The sequence below is a fragment of the Typopeltis vanoorti genome, chromosome 26 (genome assembly GCF_054136105.1).
Source record: "Typopeltis vanoorti isolate ZY-2024b chromosome 26, IOZ_Tvanoo_1.0, whole genome shotgun sequence".
Lineage (NCBI taxonomy): Eukaryota > Metazoa > Arthropoda > Arachnida > Uropygi > Thelyphonidae > Typopeltis > Typopeltis vanoorti.
In genome coordinates, this window is record NC_143574.1 from 7,599,898 (window position 1) to 7,622,832 (window position 22,935).

The window sequence follows — 22,935 nt, forward strand, 5'->3', positions numbered from 1 at the left end:
CATCATGAGAAGGTAAGGATTGGAAGTTGGTTCAAAAGCCTGGTTAGTTCTCTGCATTCTTTGAAAGCTATGTGGAGATCTCTTCCCATTTCTCTAGCTTTGACCACAAATAACTAAATCATTAATATCCAAATTGAACAGTAATGTTCTGAGAAGAAGCCTTGTGATGCACTACAGGTGAACGTCAATTCTTAAGTCTGTCCCTTTACACCAGTGGTCGCCAAAGTGGTCGATATCGACCCCAGGGGTTGATTTGGGCTCAGAGATTGATTGGGGGTTGATAGAAAAGTATAAGACATCATTGTACGGGTAATATTTAATTTGGTTAACTTGGATTACCTCCATCCTGAATGACTCACAATTAAGAGTGAATTGTGGGAATAGTGACATGAATAGGACCTGTAAGATGGAGCAAGGTCATGAAAATAGTTACGGAGGCCAATCAAGTAGGCCAAAATGACGTATTTACCAATAAACAGTTATCGGTGGTTCCTGCCCAGCCGCCTCAGCGGGAGCTAGATTGCAACATATGCATGGTTGCTTATTTACTTATACTTACACATATTCGATCCCAGTCTCATTTTTGCGCATCGACATACAAGTGAGCGTTAATGTTCTAAAATTCATCAACATACATATTATAATTCAATCGTTATTCATTCACAAACTAAACACTTCTCTATGTTGAAGAGTTGAGCAGGGCTGGTAGTTTTGTACATCCTATAGAAATACATGAGTAGGTATATTATTTAGACTTATTACTTTTGCTTACTGACTTCAGTTTTAATTATTGTTACAACCCCCAGTAACCACAATGGCAGCTTCAGATTCTAAAAAGAAATGCAGACAATATTCGTTAGAATATTTGAAACTTGGGTTTATTGCTTCATTAAGAAACGAAACGAGGCCTATGTGTCTTCTTTGTGAAAAAACTTTTAGTAACGATGCAGTGAAACCAGCAAAAATGAAAGATCATCTTCAAAGACTCCATCCCGATAAGAAAGATAAAGATCTTCACTTTTTAAAGAACTGAAAGAGAAATACACACATCAACCATCTATAAAATTATTTATGAAAGCACCTGCCGAAGCTGACAATAAACAAGGATTAACAGCCTCCTACAATATTTCTTTTAATATAGCAAAAAAAGGAAAACCATATACAATTGCAGAGGACATTGTTATACCTACAATCAAAGAAGTAATTGAAACCATAATGAAAAAAGATTCTGGCCCTGTTTTAAAATGCTTACCATTGAGTGCGAATACCGTGAAAAGACGTATTGGTGAAATGGCTGAAGATGTAGAAAAAAACTGTAGTATCAGAACTCAAAAATAGTAAGTTCTCCATCCAACTTGATGAATGTACATTCGATAGTTCTTCTATTCTTATGGCTTATGTAAGATATTATACTAAAACCAAACATCAAATTATTGACGAATTTTTATTTGCAAAATATCTTGAAAGTGATGGAATGGGGTTGACAATTTTTCAGTGATTGGAGGAATATTTAAATAAGTATGATATTCCATTTACTAATATAACAGCAGTTGCCACAGATGGCGCACCTGCAATGGTGGACCATTATCGAGTTTTCACTATCTTTCTGAAAGAAAAAGTTCAAAGTGTACATACTATTCACTGTGTGTTGCACTGAAACCATTTGGTGGCAAAAACTCTCAGTGACGAACTGCATGATATTCTAAGAGTGTGTATTAAATCTATTAATCAAACTAGAGCTCATCCTCTTAAATCGCGATTGTTTGCCAAACTTTGTGAAAAAAATGAAGTATCAAACCAATTACTCTTGCATACTGAAGTAAGATGATTGTCTAGAAATGCAAATCTACAAAGATTTGTTGAGTTTGACTCAATCCTAGAGTTTCTTACAGATGTTAATTTGTTTTTGAGTGATGAACTGAAGAGAAATAAGAATCATATTTTCTACTTGGCAGACTTATTTTCAAAATTTAATGACGTACAGACCCATCTACAAGGTAAAGATGTCACAATTATTCAAGCTTGAACGATTCTTTTAGGCTTCCAAGCTAAATTACAGGCGTGAACAGATGGCATCAATGGCAATATCATATTAAAAACGAGGATATTAGGAAAGAACTTGACATTGTCAGCATCCAGGAAGTCATTAGCAGAGCTAATCTCAGGTGGTATGGTCACTTAAACAGAATAGGCGAGGAAAGATTAGCAAAACAAGTGTTCTCTGCCAGGTTGGCAGCAAAACGACCCAGAGGAAGACCAAGATATAGGTGGATTGATGTGGTACAAAGTGCCTTAGACGATAGAAATATAAGATCTGATAATGTTGGAGTCTTGACAAGTAACAGACTGATTTGGAGGAAAATTGTAGTTAGGAAGTTAGTAATGATGTAATTTTTTTCATGTAGTATTATCATATCCTGTACACTCCTTGAGACTACATGGCAGGAATTTGATGATGATGATGATGAGCTAAATTAGCCTTTTACAAGCAGCTTTTGACTAAATTAGCCTTATTTAAATCATCGTTGTTACGAAAAGATTTTCAGTACTTTTCGAATCTACGGCAATTGGAAGTAAAAGATGAAGACTTAGAAATATACACAAAACATCTTCAAAATTTGAGCGATGATTTTAAATTGTGCTTTTCAGATTTTGAAAACATGCACATTTCAGATTGGGCTATCATGCCATTTTCTGCAGATATTGAAAATATCTGTAGAAAATGGCATGATACATTACAAGATGAACTTATTGAATTGTCAGTTGATCTTGAAGTTAAGATGCATTTTAAAAATAGGACTTTAAGTTACTTTTGGACGAATATAAATGTTGTAGAAAAATATCCAAAACTTTCTGAAGTGATACTCCCCTTTTTGCTTGCATTTCCAAGCTCATACATGGTTGAAGCTGGTTTCAGCCATGTTAATTCCATTTTAACAAAACAAAGAAATAAGCTAGATATAGAATTCTGTGGCGATTTAAGGCTGAAACTTATTAATTTTGAACTCAGCATTACTAATCTTGTCAAGAGTCACAAAATGCACCCTTCACATTGACAATGTTAGTAAATTGTATAGTAAGTTAATAAAAGTCTTATTTTCATATATATAAGGAAGATTGTATTATTGTTATTTTGTTATCTAAATTAAATTTTATATTTTATATATTATTTATCCCTCCTATCAAATATATAATGTTAAGAAGGACGTCAAAAACGTATCCCTTTGACATTAGCCAATATAATAATATATACTATATTATACATACAATAACTGTAACTATAAAATAAACAATCTAAATACTCACATAAGCGTCTTTTTTTTTGCTTGTCCTATTATAAGTATGTAATAGTAAAATATAGGGGTCAATAAAAAGTCAAGAAACTCTTGAAGGGGTCTACGGTCAAAGAAGTTTGGCGACCCCTGCTTTTCACACTACTTCCTGCTACCCATCATTCATCATTCAGCAACACTCTTATCCATGTTACTCGTTTTTGTTCTCAAATGTTTCCATTTATACGGTAATCTCATATGCAGTACTCTGTGAAATGCCTTGGTGAAAGTTTTCAGCAAGGTTGGTATTTTTCATTAATCATTAATGAAAAATACCAGTGGGGCATATTGCTTGATTTAATGTTTAAATTTATTAGAGAAGTAAATTTCATAACAGATCTTAAATCTGCCAGGTGAATAACCAAATCCTCAAGGATATATATAAAAAAACTGCTATCTGTATAATGTTAACTATGAAAAAATAAAGTATAAAGCTAATAAACCATTAAATTATTAATTAAGGTTGTAAGCTGATATTTGAGTTACAGCTGGCTAGGAATGCTAAGATAATCCAAAATGGTTTTATGATATAAAATGAGTGAGGATAGAAACAAATTAAGCATGATTAGTTCCTTTTGGGATTAATTTTGCATGATCCAGCTATGGTTGTGGAGGAATTTAATAAGTACTTTGTGAATGTATATCTAAACACTGATCAATTAGAAGATGAAATGCTGCTTGAGACAAAATGTAACATAATAAAATAATAGGAGAGGAAGGGTGTTACAAATGAGGATTAGTTTGGTAGTGATTAGGACTAAACAATCCACTTTTGGATTATCAAAATATTGCTGACAGTGGGAATAGCTGACTGCAATAACTAGTTTACAAGGATGGTTTATTGCATCATAGTTAAAAATGGAGCCTGTGTAGCTCAGTGGATGTGGCATTTGACTGCACGAAGGAAGACTTGATTTCGAGTCTAGTCAGCGACTAGAGGAAATTTTTCTGAGCTTTTTTCGACAGGTTCCCGAGTTAGTCGATCTCTGGCACGGGCAAGCAGGTTTTTCTCCCAGAAACTCGGGTTTTTCGTCCCGTAATCTCAAGAAAATCGACCATAGAACCCACATTATTTCAGACATTAAAATACGAGTGGTTAGGGACCACGAGATGGCAGCACTTGTTGAGCCATCACTCTTCACTGTGTGCCGCTTAATTAGTGATAGCCTTGGACCAGCTATCTCTGTTGGGTACGAGTGGAGATTGAACTGCCTACTCAGTCTCCAAAAGTTAGATAGGGCTAAAAATGGCCTCGCCTACTCCCTATATATACGAGAATAAAAAGGCGTTAGCTGATTTAGCTGATAGTTAAAAATGGAGAATTTCAGACTGTTTGTCTTATTAATGATTAGGTAATTGAAAAATGAATTATTAATCGTATTCAGGATATATTTGATATAGATTACTTGTTTAGCCCACACATTTTCATTTCAGAAAGATAGATTATGACATATCTGCTTTTTTTTTTTTTTTTCTGAAGAGGTTGAGTGAAATTAGATCATGGCTGTGGTGTGATTTATGTGAATTTATCAAACCTTTGATAATAGTCCATATAAGAACCTGCTAATTAAAATGTACAAGATGGGTGCATGACTTGGTAGGATTGGCTGAGAGGATAATGCCAAAAAAGAAATGTTTGGATGGGTCATCTAAAAGCTAGGTGGTTAGGAGTATTCCAGATTCATCAAAACCTTTGTTGTTTAGAATGTTCATAAGTGATTTTAAGTTCTAATATTAAGAGGAAAATTTCTCTTTTTGATGATGATCTGTAGAGCAGGTAGCTGTTTTGATGAATGATCTTAAGAGTGATGAATGGACCAGGAAGTGGGATTTAAAACATAATGCAGATCAACATAAGCATATGCAATTTGATAAGAAAGTAGTTTTATACAGATGCATGTTTAATGAACAAGTTTTACAAAGAGTTAATGGATACAAGGATTTGGATATTTAGGTTAATAGGGAATTTTAAGTTCAGGAATCATATTCATGAGACAGCTAGTAAAGCTGAGAATATGGTAGTATTTCCATATTCAAGTTTCCAAAACTGTTGTAGTGCATGTTGAAGTTTCTGGAATGAAAATAATTTTAATAACTAAATTAAATAATTACACGTGACATTTCATCAGCTCAAGTTAGCATTATCAAAGGTACTTTGAAGACATGCTCAGTGAAGACTGGGAATGAAATGATGTAGAGACAAGGACAACAGTTGTGTATAAAGGGGTGACAGTAGCACTCAATGCAGCAGTCTCCTGAGATTACTGCTTACAGGAGGATAGAGCAGTACACCTAAATTTATCTGGGATTACACAGTCAGTTCTGTTGCAGTTAATTGTGTTATGTAGAACATGAGTCATTTTGGACTGACAGGACAGACCACCTTGGTAAGAAGAAAAGAACACCAAAAGTAGATTCCGTATGGGGCATCCTAAATGTGAACTAACATAACATGCCTTGGAAGAAGACCATTTCATATGGAAGGAAACCAGGCTGTTACACATATCCTGTTGCAGATCATGGCAACTTCCTGAAGTGGCTCATGTTCAGCATAACCCAGTTAACTGCAATAGAACTAATGGGATAATCCTTCACAAAGTTTGGTGCCTTGCTCTATCTTTCTATTGGCAGTAACTATGAAAATTGCCATGGAGAGTGTTACTGTTACCCTTCATACGCATGATTGTCCTTGTTCTTTAGGTTTTTGAGTCAGACACTGAGCAAAACAGAGCATATCTTCAAAGTGCCTCTGATAATGCTAGCTTGAGCTGGCAAAATGTTTGCATGTAAATGTTTAATTTAGTTATTAAATTATTTATTTTCATTCCAGAAACTACATGAATCACTACAACAGGTATGGAAATACAACTTTATGGAAATGCTGCCAGTAAAGGCATGAAAGCACTTATCGAGGTATGTGCTATATTCCTTTACAGACTTATTTTTCTTAAACATGGTTGAAACAGTAGTCTGGTTCCTAATGTGTAGGGATTAAACAAAATGTTTGCTTCCCACGAGCACTCGAAATCTATACAAAAGACAGCCTATCTTTGCTAAAGGGACAAATACAAAATGCCTACAGATACTTAATATTCTCAATGTAAAATGCTGTGTAGTTGAGGCTTGATATTTGGGCATTCATTGAATTTCTCTTAGCTGAAAATGAATTGAAAATATTTAGTGATAATAAAAGAAGTTTGATTAGGAAATTCAGCAGTCTTGCAATAAAGATAAATCTCAAGTCAAGCCAAGGCTTAAATTATACAGTTGCTCTGGAAAAATCCCATGCTCTCAGATCATGGCAAACATTGAAGCCATCATCAAAAGATTACCGCAGAATGATTGATTGATTTGATTTGTGATTTTATGGTGCAAGAACAACAAAGGTCATACTGCACCAAGACACGAGTTAAAATCTTTTTTTACACGCACGCGCGCACACACACACACACACACACACACGCTTAGGCTTATAGAGCTACTTAAAGTCCACAAACCTGGAGCCCCCATTGCACCCAATCATTAATGCCATCTATTTCCCCTCCATCTCCTTATAAATTTGCCAAACATTTGGCATCCTATTTTAACAAGCACACTGGCAAGACATCATCTTATGTAATAACTCCATACAGATTATAAAAGCAGTGTATATATCCTTCAGTTGGAAGAGAATGATTACTTATTGATGCACTAGAACTCCTTTCCAAAATATTTTCTCCTGATATTTGCAGTCTGTTTAAACATTGCCTTAAAGGTGTTATAGCTGGAATATCCAGCTCTTTAAATTAAAGGTGCAGCAGTTGGCTCCCACTTTCACCTTCTATTGCTAACTTATATGAGGAATTTTTCAAAACGTCAGCACTAAATTCAGCAACTCTCAAGCCCAAAGTATTGCTGAGCTATGTAGGCAATATCTTTGCCATTTGACTGTGTGTACCATAAGCTCTAACTTTTTACAGTTCCTAAACAACCCCCCCCCCCCTCCAAGTTAATTACTTTTACTGCTCAAAGTATATTCAGTATGGGCAATCAAAAAGTAGACTAACACAACATGCCTTGGTAGAAGACCATTTCTTCAGGTGGAAAAAGCTGGGCTACTATACAGATCTAGTTTAAAAATCACAGACTATTCCTGGAAGCAGCTCATGTTGTACACTGTCACCTTTCATACACATTACTGCCTTTGTTTAGGTCATTGCATTCGAAGCCTTCACTGATTGTGCCTTTAATAATGCCAATTTGAGCTGGTGCACATCAGTGTGTAAAGATTTAATTTAATAGTTTTTAATAGTTATTAAATTATTTATTTTCATTCCATTTGTACATAGTTTTTATTCCAGAAACTTCAACATGAATTCAGAATGTGGTTGGTTTAAATAGTGTGCTTCACAGTATAAACAACACTAAGAATGCGAGAGAAACATAAGTATATAGCCTGACTTCTCCAAATTAACTTTAAGGTTATCTGGCCTCCTAGAAGGTGCCATGTCAGGACATCAATTCTTTTTCAGTTAGAATTTGAATTGTTCATATAACTGTCTATTTTACTGCTGTATGCTGGTCATAGTTATAATTTGCCCTCTGAAGATATTGTACAGAAAATCAACAAAATATTAATAAGCTCAGTGAATTAGTTATGTTTTTTTTTCTTCTTCTCCTAGTGTTGTTTATGCTATGACCCACTATTATGAATAAACATCAGCACATAAACCTATCTGTATGGTAGGCTTGAAAGAAGCTTCACTTATAGGGTAAAGGAAGTTAAAATACTCTTTTACAGGTTTCTGGTCTGACCAGTATTGGATTACAGCTCACAACTTTACTCACCAATTTGTTAATTGGATGTCAAGAGAAGCAAAGGGATTTTTTCATGGCAATTATGAGAATAAATTAGGTAGTTTGTTGAATTTATATTTTATGTAAAACCAGGGGTATGCTCATCCACCGAACAGAAGTGAAATCTGAGACATTAGCACCTAGAGGCTGTGATTTGTTATTGTGTCATCTAATCTAATTAAACCTTGTCATTTGTCATGAGTTGCTGTTTTTATTTTCTGTGTTTCATTTGGTTTGCATGTGTGAACTGACGTAGTAGGCAAGTTTTTATATATATAATATAGACAAGTTTTTAATATATAATTTTCAATAAACTTTTTTGCCCATATTTACAATGGGGAAACAGTATTGTAGTCGAGGGTGGTAAGCCTCCTCGTCCTCTTCCAAATTTTATGACTTTGAGTAATTAAAATGTTGCATTCTCCTTCATTATTATTTTCCGATATACAGTATCTTAAAACGAACACATTATCCCCCACTCTTAACAAATTTGGTTACAATTAATTGATAAATTAATATATTCAAAGTTATCCCACAATTAATTGCATTGGACCAATTAAGATGTGCTATGCGCTCTTAAAACTTTCATACATTGATAAAAAATACAATCATATGGTCAAACTGATGTGAATTTTGTAGCACTGATTGCATAAGCCACGACAGCGCACCCAACTGAAATGGGCACGCGACACCACTGGTAAATATCAAATGGACTGGAAGATTAATTAACCACATATATATATATGTGTGTGTGCGTGTGAGTAAGTTTTTTTCACATAATGGCTAATGATTTCACATCACTTACCTTGTATACTCTTGGTATCTCTTCTGAGTCAGCTAGTGGCCATCCCCATAATGCATAGCATTATACATGTCCAAAAGGATGCCTGCTTTTGCATTAAGGGATACTAAGGCAATTGATGTGAAGTTATCAGCCTTTAAATACAAGTGATCTAGTGCAAACTTTGTTTGCTTACACTTGGGTTTTTAAACAAGAATATAATTTCTTGGCAGAGAGAAAGCAGGGGTAGTAGGAGTTTCGTTGCATCTGTCTGAATCAGGTTCTGCTGGAGAGCATAATAAAAAGTTAATGAAGATGAGAGAATAAATGTAAAAAAAAGTTTTTACTGTTAAAGTTAAAAATACACTATATATTCTTATATAAGAATTGGAACAGTACTAAATTTCAGAATATTCTAAATTGTACCCTTCTTGATATCATTTAGGCCCTACTTTTGACCCTTATCACACTTTCCACTTTTTCTTCTAGGCAGCTTTTTCCTGTTTGTCATGAGTCAAGTATTTTGTATTATTCCATTCTCCTAGCCATCATTTCATGTATTATTGTTGGATATGCTGATTTGGATTACATTTGATATATCTTATCCTGAAGGAATAAGTATGTTTGAATATTGAGGTTAGGAATTTATGTAATATTCAGTCAAGTTTTTCCGTGTTGTCATTTTCCATAAACTGCATTATAGTCACACCTACCTATAGTATGATATGGAGCACTGTTGGACTGAAAGAGACATGAGTATGTTCTATAAAATTGTTGCAATTGTATTATTCAAAAGTGTTGCATTTTATCCTTCTAGGCACTAGAACCAAAGTACGAAATCCATACCCTGAGAAAGAGGTTTTACACTATTACATCTCCACTGATTGAAACTAGCAGAATATCAGAAATTAATAAATTCATAGTTAAGTTTGTCTTTATGTGGCATTGCAAGTTAATGCTGTAAAAATTAAAATGAATGATAGTGAACACATAAGCCTTGCTGGAGAAGTACCACATCAGCATAATTAGTGTTACCAAAACAAAAAAACAGGTAAAATTCTTCTAAATAATATCTACAAAATGTTATAATTAAGGCGGTAATGTAATGATCAGGAAAAGGAAGGTATAGCTATAGTATTCAACATTAAACAGAGAGTAATCTTGAGCGAATGGTGGGCAATATCAAGTAGAGTGATGTGGGGAAATATCAAAATGGAGAGATTAGAACAGATCGACTTATTTGTTGCTGTACTCCCCCAAAAGGTTTTACTAAGGAAGAAGTAGAATATTTCTTTAAGCCATTAAAAAAAAAAAAGGCAGCTGGCATAAAGAAAAAGGAAAAGTTGATCCTTGTTGGAGAGCTATACAGTGCAAATGTGAAGAATAGTGAGAGACTTATAAAACTAGAAGAGAATGAAATTATAAAAATGAAAATGCTGAATTAAATTTCAAAATGTTACATTAGTTAAATTAATGTCAGTTACCTAAAATTTTCATAATGAACTAAATACATGAGACTGTACCATTAAAATCAAAAATTCTAAATCAGAATAGTTTTTTATCTTATGAATAGAGAATCTTGCAAACACAGGATGATTGAACAACAAAAATAATGTGATAAAGATTAAACTATTCTTATATATACATACTTATAACTTTTAATTTACAGTTCTAAGAGAACATTATCAGTTTATGCCAGCTGTCCATCATTGGATCTCTGTTCATTTAGAAAGCTGACATATTCACATCAGCTGAGCCAATCCCTTCCTCTTCTGACTCTTTGTAATTGGAGGCCGATTTACAAAGTTGACTGACTGCCTAAGTTTTCAGGCTATTTTTGATTTGTAATGGACAGGCTGCACATATTTAGTTTATGAAGATTTTAGATAAGCAACATTAATTTAAACTAACTGGACATTTCATAATTTAAATGTTAATTCTGATTTTCACTTTTATCATTTTGCATTATTGTTTACATTTGCTATGCATGTCATTTTTGTGTGACTTTATGTATACTTCTTGCCAATCTTTTGTGTACTTACTGTTTGTTAGTATTCAGTTTCCTGCTGTTTTCTTTATTTTTGTATGTTTCTTTCCTTATATAAACACAGTTCTGTTATTAATGTATGATTTCCTGTTACCATTGCCTTTGTTTCATGGGAATGGAGTGGGGATCAGTCTTTTTTTTTTTTCCCTGAATTCCCTATAGTGAGCCTAACCTTGTGCTATAGCAGTCTTTCTGTAGTTTCTAGAAGTTCACTGCAGCGAACGTTTGCTGTATACTATGGTCTAAAATGTTATACTTGACAAGAAATTATATTATTGTTTAATCCTTTACCCAGGTTTAAGCAAACAAAGTTTGCACATGAAGTATCCTCATGACTACTTGTTATACAAGCTAACAACGTCTGTATATAGATATCTATTCATGAAGATACTTTGAGTGCAACCTTTATTTGTTTACACTTCAGTAAAGGATGAAACAAGAATATAATTTCTTGTCAGATATAATTTATTTTGTAACCATGTGAAAAATCTTTCTAAAACTATTTCTTTAGTTCTGTTTATGATAGTCGAAAATGTTATATCATCTGTATGCATTTCTGTTATATGAAATGATAAAGATATTTCAAATATATTTCAATATTTAAAATATTAAAATATTTTGTTCATTTAATTTTTTTTAGGAAGAGGGAGAACGAATGCCTCCATATTTTATGTTCCTTACAGTTATGGCCTTTCATGTTTTCATTAAAGAGGAGGTAAGTTTCATATAGTAATTTTATGAAAATAGTAAATTTTCTAAAAATATATTTAATTCAGCTAAAGTAATTCATAATGAAATGGTTTTCTTCTCTGAAAATGATCTTCATTGGATTTGGTCTGTTTTTTTTTTTTGCCGCATATTTATACAAACTTTTGAAATTTTATTTATCAAAATATTTTTCCCTTTGCATGTTCAGCTCAATGACCTACCACAACCGAGTAATTTATCTTCTTGAAAGAGAAATTACTTGGTTGTGGTAGTATTTAGACTAATTAATATTCTAGTATTGCCTGTTTTGCAGTATGAAAAACCAAAATTGATGTGAGGAAACCCTGCCATCTGAGACTGTCTAACTCACTTTCAATTGAAAATCCCTCATAAAGGTGCTTCACTTCCTATAAGGGATTCAAGCCCTGGTCTTTGCAAAGGGCATCACTGAACCACCTAAGCTACAGAGGCCCTTTTATTTAAGTATTTAAAATTTGTTATTTTAAATCAAGTAAATATATCAAACAATGTTGTTTTAGAGTTGTTTGTTGGGATCTTAGATGCTACTGTTTTTTTTTACTAGAAAAACAACATTGTAATATTGAGAAGAAATCTATGCTTGACTTCTGTTTGCTAAAGTAACCAAAAGATTGCTTTATTTGAAGAAATCAAAGTTTCAGTATGTATTGATGTTTCCATATTCAATGGCAGGTTAAGAATTAGCTTACCTTCTGAACAAGGGATGTTGATGTGTATTACTAATATGATCTCTGAGAGCAAACTATATGTTGCCTTTCATTATAATATATTTTATGTCTTCAGTAACTGGGTATTTTTAGTTCTAATTTGGACCCTTTATAGTAGTTACTTAGAAACTGATTGGCAAAGCCAAGAGATATCCCACTGCATTTAATGCCAAAAATATACAGCAAACTTCTAGAATTCCTGACTTTGTGAAAATTATTAATATTTAGAAGAAATCTAGCATTCTTAATTGCAACTATTTTTTTTCTTGACTTAATGTGGATTTGGCTAGATAGCATATCCGCTCTCTAGCCAAAAGGCTGCTGGTTCGAATCCCGCTGTGGGCATGGATGTTTGTGATTGTCTGTGGAAATACTAGTAGCTGTAGAACAGGTGCCCTCCCTCGATGAGTCTTTGGACTCCCTGGAAGTGTCAAATAATAATAATAATAATAGTAATGTTCTGGTTTAGATGCTGAAGAATAAATCAGAAAAAAAAAGTCAACAATAAGTTTTTTTTTTTTTTTTTTGCATACTCTCATTACTAAAATTCTATAAGCCACCTGTCTTCTCCATATATAGAAAGCCTTCATACACATGTCACTTTACTTCATCATCCAGCAGTATCTTGATAAAGCCAGAATCTTGGGCCAAGAGATCAATTTTGATTTGTTTCTCAGAAAGTGTGCTGTAAAGAAAGAACATCCTTTATTACTGATGCATATAACAGATATATCATAAAATTTGTGATAAATTATAATTTGCAATTCTTCTGAGAAGTCTTGTCCAGATAGTAATGAGTGTGGCTTACTCTGCTTACTTTATCACTCATATATCTCTGAAAATGTTAAGAATGTTCTTGCCAAATATGAGGGTGGTCTGAAAAGTTCAGCCTAACAATCAAAAAACAAATGTATAATTTCAAAATTATTTTTATTTTTCAACATAATCTTCCTTTAAGACTAATACATTTATTCCAGGGATGCTCCAGCGCCATTATTCCATCCCTCTAGTGGTTCTCAGTAAGATCAGCAAAATATCCCTCTACAGCTGCAATTACTTCTTGATTCGAAGAAAAATACTGACTAGCAAGGAAGAGTTTTAGTTTTGGGAAGAGATAGAAGTCAGAGGGAACCAAATCTGGGGAATAGGGTGGATGTACCAACAATTCATAGTGCAGATCCCTTAATTTTCCCATTGCCAAAACACATTTGTGGGCAGATGCATTTTCCTGATAAAGGATGATTTTTTTCCTTCTGCAAACCAGGGTCTTTTCTCACGAATTTTTTCATCTAGTCTAGTTAAAAGATCAGAATAATATTCCCCGGTTATTGTTTTACTCTTTTCAAGATAATTAATAAACAAAATGCCTTTAGCATCCCAAAACACCGATGTGACCTTTCCTGCTGATGGAACCGACTTTGTCTTTGGCGCTGAGCAACCGGCTTCTGTCCACTGTTTTGACTGCTGTTTGGATAATGGTGAATCCAAGTCTCATCCATAGTAATAAATCTACACACAAAATCAGTTTTATTCTTGTTAAAACGCTCCAAGCACTGTTCAGAGATTTTCATGCGAGTGCTTTTTTGATCTGTTGTGAGCAAGCGCAGCACCTATCTTGCGCAAGGCTTTTTCATTTGCAATTTTTCATGTAAAATATATCGTACACATTCTTTTGAAATGCCTGTAGTCTCAGCAATTTCACGCACTTTGACTTGCCAGTCATCCAATACCATATCGTTCACTTGATCAATGATTTCTGGTGTTGTTACACTTTTTGGACGTCCTTCATATGGATATCTTCAAGGCTGGTAGGGGCCATATTTAAACTCGACCGCCCATTTCTTAAATGTCAAAAACGAAAATGAAGAGTGCCCATAAACTTTTATGAACTTTGAATGAATTTGTTTTGGCATTAAATTTTCTTTTACAAAGAATTTTATAACCGCACGATGCTCAATTTTATCCATTTCAAGGGATACAGACAACACTTTTGCTTCAGACTGCTGTATAAAACAAACTACTTGATAGAATGACTTGCAATTTCACATTGATGCTTATGACAGATGTACCAACTTAGAAAAATAAAAATCTTGCCGATAGTATTGCGATCTGTGGTCAAGGACTTTTCAAACCACCCTCATATAATCTTAGAACTACTTTACATCTCCCTTCAAAATATCAATAATTTATGCTCAGCTAAGGATTGTCTCAACACCCTTTCTTACCCTGAAGTGTAGAAATTTCCCTACACTTTTGATATTCCATTAGTTCTATTATAGTGTTTCCCAAAGTGTGGCATTTTTACCACTGTGGATTTTACACGGTGGCACATTACAGAAATCAGTCACTAAAATTCGAACGACTTGAAGTTTACAAAACATTTAAGTAGGCAATATTTCTGGCTGCCCAAATTGTAACTAAGAAATTGTTACAATTAGAATTCTGGCTCTCATCATCATCATCAAATTCCTGCCATGTACCCTCAAGGGGTGTAAAGGATATGATAGTACTACATGAAAAAAATTACATCATTACTAACTTCCTATCCAATTTTCCTCCAAATCAGTCTGCTACTTGTCAAGACTCCAACATTATCAGATCTTATATTTCTATCGTCTAAGGCACTTTGTACCGTATCAATCCACCTATATCTTGGTCTTCCTCTGGGTCGTTTTGCTGCCAACCTGGCAGAGAACACTCGTTTTGCTAATCTTTCTTCGCCCATTCTGTTTAAGTGACCATACCACCTGAGATTAGCTCTTCTAACGCATTCCTGGATGTTGAAATGTAAAGTTCTTTCCTAATATCCTCGTTTTTAATATTTTATTATTGCCATTGATGCCATCTGTTCACGCCTATAATCTTTCTCAGGACTCTCATATCTGTGGTCTCTAGTCTTTGGTCAAGTGTTTTACTTCTGACCCAGCTCTCAGATCCATAAGTTCAAACTGGTTTGAACACTGTCATGTATACAGCTAATTTAGTGTTCTGACTAATTTCTCTCTTATTCCATATGAATTTATTCAATTGACTTCCCACCATACCAGCTTTGTTGATTCTGTTGTCTATTTCCATATTTAATTTACCATCTTCAGTAAAAATCATGCCTTAAGTAGCTGAAATGTTTTACTTGTTCCACAGGTTCTCCATTCACAACACAGTTGACATTTTCAATGATTCTGTCTATTTTCATTGTCTTTGTCTTTTTATTGCTGACCTTCATACCATATCTATTACAACAGTTATTCAATTTAGTCAGAGAATCTTGCAGACTTGTAGCAGATTTATTTAGAAGTATAACGTCGTCTGCATAAAGCAAAGAGCTGACATTGACATCTCCAATTTTGATATCATGTTTAATACCACTTTCCTTCATAATGTGATCCATATAGATAATGAATAACAGAGGGGGATAATGTACATCCTTATCTCACACCAGATTTAACATTAAACCAACTTCCTGTACTTCCCTCAATTCTAACTGCTGACTTACAACTCAAATACAGACTAAGCATTGCTTGATATAATGCCCCATTGACACCATATAACAGTAGTGTATTGAATAGCTTCTCTCTTGGCATCTTGTCATATGCCTTTTCCAAATTGACAAAACTTAAATACAGATCTTTGTTATATTCCCATGCTTTCTCAACTATTTGTCGTAAAGTGAAGATCTGATCCTGACAGTCTCTATTTGGCCTGAATCCAGCTTGTTCTTCACCAAGCTTTTCTTCCACAGTTCTTCTCAACCGTTTCTCAAGAATATTTGCATAGATCTTGCCAGGAACACTCAGTAGGGAAATACCTCTGTAATTCTCACATTCAGTTTTATTTCCCTTTTTATATATGGGTACTATGAGAGCTCTACTCCAATCATCGGGAATTCATCCCTCTGTCCAGGCTTTCTGAACTATGCAGTGCAGCCACTGTAAGACTCTTATACCACCATACTTCAGCATTTCTGGTCGAATATCATCTACTCCTGCTGCCTTTCCACATTTCAAGCCTTTGATGGCTTTTTCTACTTCAAGTATGAATATGTTTTGCTGACTGCATGCCTGGTCAGTGTTTTTTACCACTGTGCTGTCATCATTGCTTGTTTCATTTAGCAGTTTTTCAAAGTAATTACTCCATACTTCAAGGATATCTTTTTCTCCCGTTTTCATGTCACCTTTATCATCTCTAACTCCTTTTACAGCACTCTTTCCTCCATTCCTAAGCTTCTTCAACAACCTCCAGAATATTTTACCACCTTCTTGGTATTTATTTTCTATATTCTTGCCAAAGTCCTTTCATGACTTTTGTTTAGCTAGTTTTACACAGTGTTTAGCATTCTTGCATTTGTCTCTGTATTCTCTAAGAACACAAGCTGACTTATTTGACAGGAACTTTTGATATGCTTTCTTCTTTTCCTTCACTGCCTCTTTAACTTCCTGTGTCCACCAGGGAGTTCTGATTTTTTGATCCTTGCACACAACCTCACCACATGCCTCTCTGGCAGGATCAATCAATGTTTTCTTCAGAGTTTGCCACTGAATCTCGAAGGTTTGATTCCTGTTCTCAAACTCTTTCATTTTTTCTTCAATAATCTTTGTGTATTTTAGTCCACAGTTCACATCTGAGAGCTGCTCAACTTTTATTCACTTTAAATCTTTCTTACATGTTATTCTTTTCAATATGAAATTCAATTTTATCCTGCTCAAGACTAAATAGTGATCTCTTCCAATTTCAGATCCTCTGTACACTCTGGTGTCCTGCACCAAGGTGAAAACATCACTATCAACAATAACATAGTCAATGAGACTTTTCTTATTCCTTGCCTCTTCTCTCCATGTGAATTTGTGCACATTTTTATGTTGGAACATGGTGTTAGTAATAACCAGTCCATGTCCTGAGCAGAAATCCAACAGATATTTGCCATTATTATTAGCTTTGCTCTTTTCTCCAAATTTTCCCAAAATATTTTTGTATGTCTGACAATCATTTCCTACTCTGCTATTTAGATACCCAACAAGGACCAGCTTTTCCTTTTTCATTGTGTCAGTTGCTTTTTCTGAAGCCTCAAAAAATTCCTCCACTTCTACCTTAGTAGAATCTTATGTGGGACCATAGGCACAAATAAGTCTCATTGTCCAGTTCCCCATTCTCATATTTGCCCACATCACTCTACTTGAGACTGACTGCCATTCAAGAAGATTAGCCTTGTATTTTGTGTTGAATACTATGGCTACTCCTTCTTTTCCTTGATTGTCATTGCCTGAATAAAACATTTTGTAATTATTGCTCAGAAAGATCTCACCAGTTTTTGTCTTTTTTGTTTCAGTCACCCCTATTATGTCGATCTGGTACTTATCTAATTCCTCAGCTAGCTCCATTTCTTTGCCATCCAGGCTTCTTTTGTTGATAGTCTTTAACCCTGGTGATGTTGAGTTGGGGTTTGTTTTCAGATTTTTTCCAGTAGCTGACTTTTCGCTGTTCACCCTGGTTCCCTGGCAAAAACAACGGGTGCCTTATTTAACCGGGCGATGCCCCAGCCAGCATGAAATTTTGTCATGTCGTACCATAATTTTTTATTTTGGTTTAACCAATAGGAATACAATTTGGTCGGCTAAATCACAAATTGCCAGCCCATCCTCGTTCGTTCAGTATCCAGGTAGATACCCAACAGGGTGCACCACGAGAAGGTGAGGATTGGACATTAGGTCAGAAGCTCTGGTTGGTTCTCCGCATTCCTTTAAAGGCTATGTGGAGGTCTCCTCTCAGTTATACAGCTTTGTCCCTTAAGCACCCCTGGCTCTTAATTCTGGCTCTTAGAATGAAAAATAATACAGTGGCTTAATAACAATTAAAAGTGAGAAATCATCTTTCTTACTTGCTTTTTCTAGAAAATTAAAGAATAAATATGAAATCACAAGTTTCTGTGGTTTAGTACTGTGGGAAGCTTCTACTATAAAGACTATATTTTAAGGTAAATAATGAGTTTGATAAAATAATAGTTATAACCCTGCAAGTTTCATAAGTCGTCAGGCTTACGTCATCAGGGGTACTATGAAAAAAAGTTGTACACAACAAAAGACTAGAAACAATTTAATCACACATATTAGATATTTTCAGAACTTCATATACAAATAAGTAATCAGAATAAAAATGTTAAATTCATTACTTATGTATGCATGTTGTAATACTGCTAGTTGTTGCTATGACATTCTGTAGCATAGCGCATGTTGTATCCTATATCTGAGTGGCAATTAGATTTTTAATGAAAAAAGTAAACCAAATTTGGGGTAAGATTGAGCCTTATTTTTGCATTATGTGGGGATACTTAGCATTTGCAAAGCTTCCTTGAACTTTCTTGTAAAACAATTATGATCAATATAAGGCATTTTTGTTTGTTGCCAAAATACTAGATGGCTTGTGGTAGTCGTGTGAGATACCAAGCCTGATTTATGCTGTCTTCTTTTTTTGACGTGTTTTACTTGTTCAGACATGCAGATCTCCCCTGACCTTCCTATCTGGCCCACATAGCAAATGTCACAAGAGCAATGAATCTTGTAAACACCTAGTTTTTTCATGGGATGATGTAGAGGTTTTAGTGAATGTAAGAATCTGGAGATTTTATGCAAAGGTAAAAAAACCACTTTGATGTTGTACTCACAGAGCAATGTAGGCACTTTGTTTGTAACATTCTTGATGTAAGATAGCGTGTGATTGCATTCTTAAAATCTTGTTTAAGTAAAGGAGCTGCAGGAGGCATATTGAGAATTTTGTTGATCATCTTAGGTTCATAACCATTGAGTGCAAGGTTTTGTCTCAGGTTGTACAGTTCTTCATTTGTTTTAATTGACATGCTCGATGTGTTGTGTGCTCTGTCTCTTAATGCTTAAATCATGCCTGTCTTTTGTAATGGAAGATGGTGTGAAGTGGCATTTAAAAATTTTCCTGTTGTGGTAGGTTTTCCATATACCAAAAAAGGATAATCTTTTTTCTTCTTTGTTTATTTCGACATGGGTATCAAGAAACAGATTTTTTTGTGATCTAGTTCAAGAGTGAATTTTATATTGGGATGCAAGCTATTCAGATAATCTTTGAAATTAACATTGTTCCTGACCAAATAATGAAAGTATCGTCAATGTAAACATAACCAGATTTTTTGGTTTCTTCTGATAGTTTATTTTTTATTAAACTTGTTATTTACCTTAAAATGTGGTTTCAATACTGGAAGCTTTCCACAAAAGTATAAATATTTTAAATATTATTGATAGGGAAATTAAATAGAGAGAAAGTAAACCAAAAGATAGGAACAGTGTATCAGAAAAGGAAAGGAACCAAGTGTTATGGGATTCTGTTTTGGTGTCTTTTCTGTTTAACTTATTTGCTAATGATATTTCAGATTGACTGGAGATCTTCAGATATTTGCTGAATGCAAAGTTAGATAGAATTATCAGGAGTATTGTTGGTGTTAATTCTCTACAGAAAGATTTGAATAGACTTTTCGCTTGAACAAATGAATTGTTGTAGTTTTAATATTAATAAATGCAATGTGCTGCAATTTGCAATGCTGAGATATTAAGCTTCCTACTGTATTGGAGGAGCAGTGCTTCGGAAAATGGACAAGAAACGGGATCTTGGGGTGATGGTCCTCTATAGGTGTCTCTGTATAAGTCATTCGTGAAATCACACCTGAACTATTCTGCTCAACTTTGGTTGCCTAATTTTCATTATGATGTTGAAACACTAGTGAGGATCCAGAGATGAATGACCAAAGTGATATTGGAACTCTGGAGTGTTGATTATGCCAATTGAGAGGATGTAAAGTTCAGAGTTTGATAGATAGGAGAAAAATAGGTGATATAATAAAGACCATTGAGTTAAGAGATTTACCAGGTTAATACAGAAGGAATTATAAAAAGAGTGAATATTAAGAGGGGAAGAATGAGAGACCATCCCTGAATGTTATGTATGATGAAGATCTGAAGAGGCGTGTGAGGAGTAGATTTTTTACATGAAGAGTGGTTGGTGAATGGAATACTAGCATTGAAGTTAAAAAAGATTATCAGATCCCCCACTGAGGAATGGTTTTGATGGTCTCATATTTGTAAAGGTAGATATTCTAGAAGTTTTTTCATATATGTAGTGCAAAATTGTTAAATAATTGAAAGAGATTAATGTGATAATTTATTGCTTTTATTTGTAACCATACAGGTTTTTCCTGGCTTTGTCATGGCAGATGAAAAATGAGTGACACTTAAGAGAATTTTCTGCAAATCCTCATCAGCAGAATCCATCCTTTCAGTCATTTATTAGTAGTGGTTATTTATCAGTATTTGATGGTTATTGGATCCTTCCATTTCTATAGAGCAATAAAATAAAATAAGAGGGGTGATATGATTGAGACTTACAAACTTCTGAAAGGGTCATACAGGATTTCAATTGATGAAATTTTTTAATTTATGGAGGGTGGGGAAAGGACAGGAGGGCATCCTTGAAAGCTGAGAATGAAGGCTGCCAAGAAGAGTGTGAGGGCTAGATCTTTCTCTCAGAGAGTGGTGTGTGGTTGGAATGGATTGCCTTTGGATGTTGTGAGTGCAAGCAGCATCATCATCATACGTATCAAGGATTTAGGCCTAGTATGGCCTGTTCCGGCCTTAGAAGTCATCGTTGAATCGTTTAAGAGGACGTCCTGGTTTTCTTTTTCCTAATGGCTTGTACTTTAAGGCTTGTTTTGGTAATCTTTCTGTTTTCATTCTTTGAACGTGTTCCATCCATCTATGTTTATATTTTTTAATTTTTTCAATTACTGGTTCTTGGTTTAATTCTTTCATAATATCTTCGTTTCTTTTGTGATCAAATAGGGTATACTTTGCAGTTTTTCTCATAAACTTCATTTCTGCTGTTGTTAATCTTTGTTTGTCTTTTTGTTTTATTGTCCAGATTTCGCTTCCATACATTAAGACCGGTAGGGCTAATGTATTGTATACTTTTAGCCTGGTTTGTTTTTGAACTAGGTTTGGTTTAAATATAGAGTTAATTACTCCTGTTATTTTTAAATATTTTACAATTTTTATGTTTATATCTTTTTCATTTTCATAAGTGATCATACATCCTAGGTAGTTAAATGAATTCACCTGTTCTAAGATCTTGTTATCTAATACTATTTTAGTTCTTGCTGGATCTTGTCCTTTAAAGGCCATAGTTTTTGATTTTTCCGTTGATATTATCATACCATAATCTTTGGATATCTCATTTAGATTTAAAATAGCTTTCTGTAAGTTATCTTCAGAATTTGTAATTATTATTTGGTCGTCTGCAAAGAGGAGAGTCTTTAAGTTAACTGTAGGTGAAAGTTTAATTCCTTGATGTAAATTTTTACTCCATTTTATTATTATTTCATTTAAGTAGATATTAAAAAGAGTTGCTGAGAGGGGACATCCCTGTCGGACCCCTTGGTTTATCTCTCTTGTATATGATAGCTCATGATTTAATCTTATTTGTATTTGATTATTTTCATATATACTTGTGACAGCTTTTAGGATATTATTTGGTATTTGTATTTCTTTTACTATGTTAAATAATATGTTTCTTTTAACTTTGTCAAATGCTTTTTCAAAGTCAATAAATGCAATATATGTTTCTAAATTATATTCTCTTCTTTTCTCTATTATTAATTTTAGGCAGAAGGCTGGGTCTATACATGATCGTCCTTTTCTAAATCCATTTTGTACCTCTAGAATAAAGTTTTCGGAATATTTCATTAGTTTGTTATTTAAGATTCTGCTGTATATTTTGTAACATGAATTTAGTATACTGATACCTCTATAGTTTTTAGGGTCATCTCTATTACCTTTCTTAAAGATAGGAATCACAATTGCTTTTTACCATTCTATTTTCCATTCGAGTGCAAGCAGTGTGAATGAATTCAAGAATAAGTATGATAGCTGCTGCACATAGTATGTGGCCTGCCTCGATGAGTCTCTGACTCCTTGGAGGTTTCTCTTAATAATAAAATAGCCATTTTCAGTAAAAAAAAAAAAAATTGTCTCCCATCTCAGCAATAGATTTGTATATGGGCTAATTGTCTATCAGTGGAACAAAAGTGTGTGAAAACATGACAAACTTTCAGAAATAGAGAACTGACATCAAACCCATGAGATTGTTTCTGATGGTGTTGATGTCTTTTTCTTTTTCATTTTTTTCTGATCTCTTTCTGATAAAAACTCACAGATGTTGAATACAGTGGGTTTTGAATTCTATTGAACATTTACCTGGATCCTCATTTTGGGAATTGACAGAAATAAAAAGATAAAGATCGGCTTTCTCTGTTTAATTATCATGAGAGGTATCTGTATGTCAAAACAGGTGGAAGTAAGATTGGACAAATTGCAATCAAGTGGCTAATTTTCAAGTAACCAGAAAACATGGCTTCGTAGGCATACTACAAGTTTCCTCCTTATGAGCTTGATACAATTCATTTTCAACATGTTAATA

General features: G+C 34.1%; 1 protein-coding gene across 1 annotated transcript in view; it reads left to right on the plus strand.

Annotated features, from left to right (window-relative positions):
• Positions 1–22,935, plus strand: part of LOC150092299 (folylpolyglutamate synthase, mitochondrial-like) — a 110,232-nt gene that overhangs the window by 20,838 nt on the left and 66,459 nt on the right. The window contains exon 5 of the mRNA XM_090414970.1: positions 11,637–11,711. Within this exon, the coding sequence (XP_090271096.1) occupies positions 11,637–11,711 (75 nt within the window). The remainder of the gene's footprint in view (positions 1–11,636; positions 11,712–22,935) is intronic.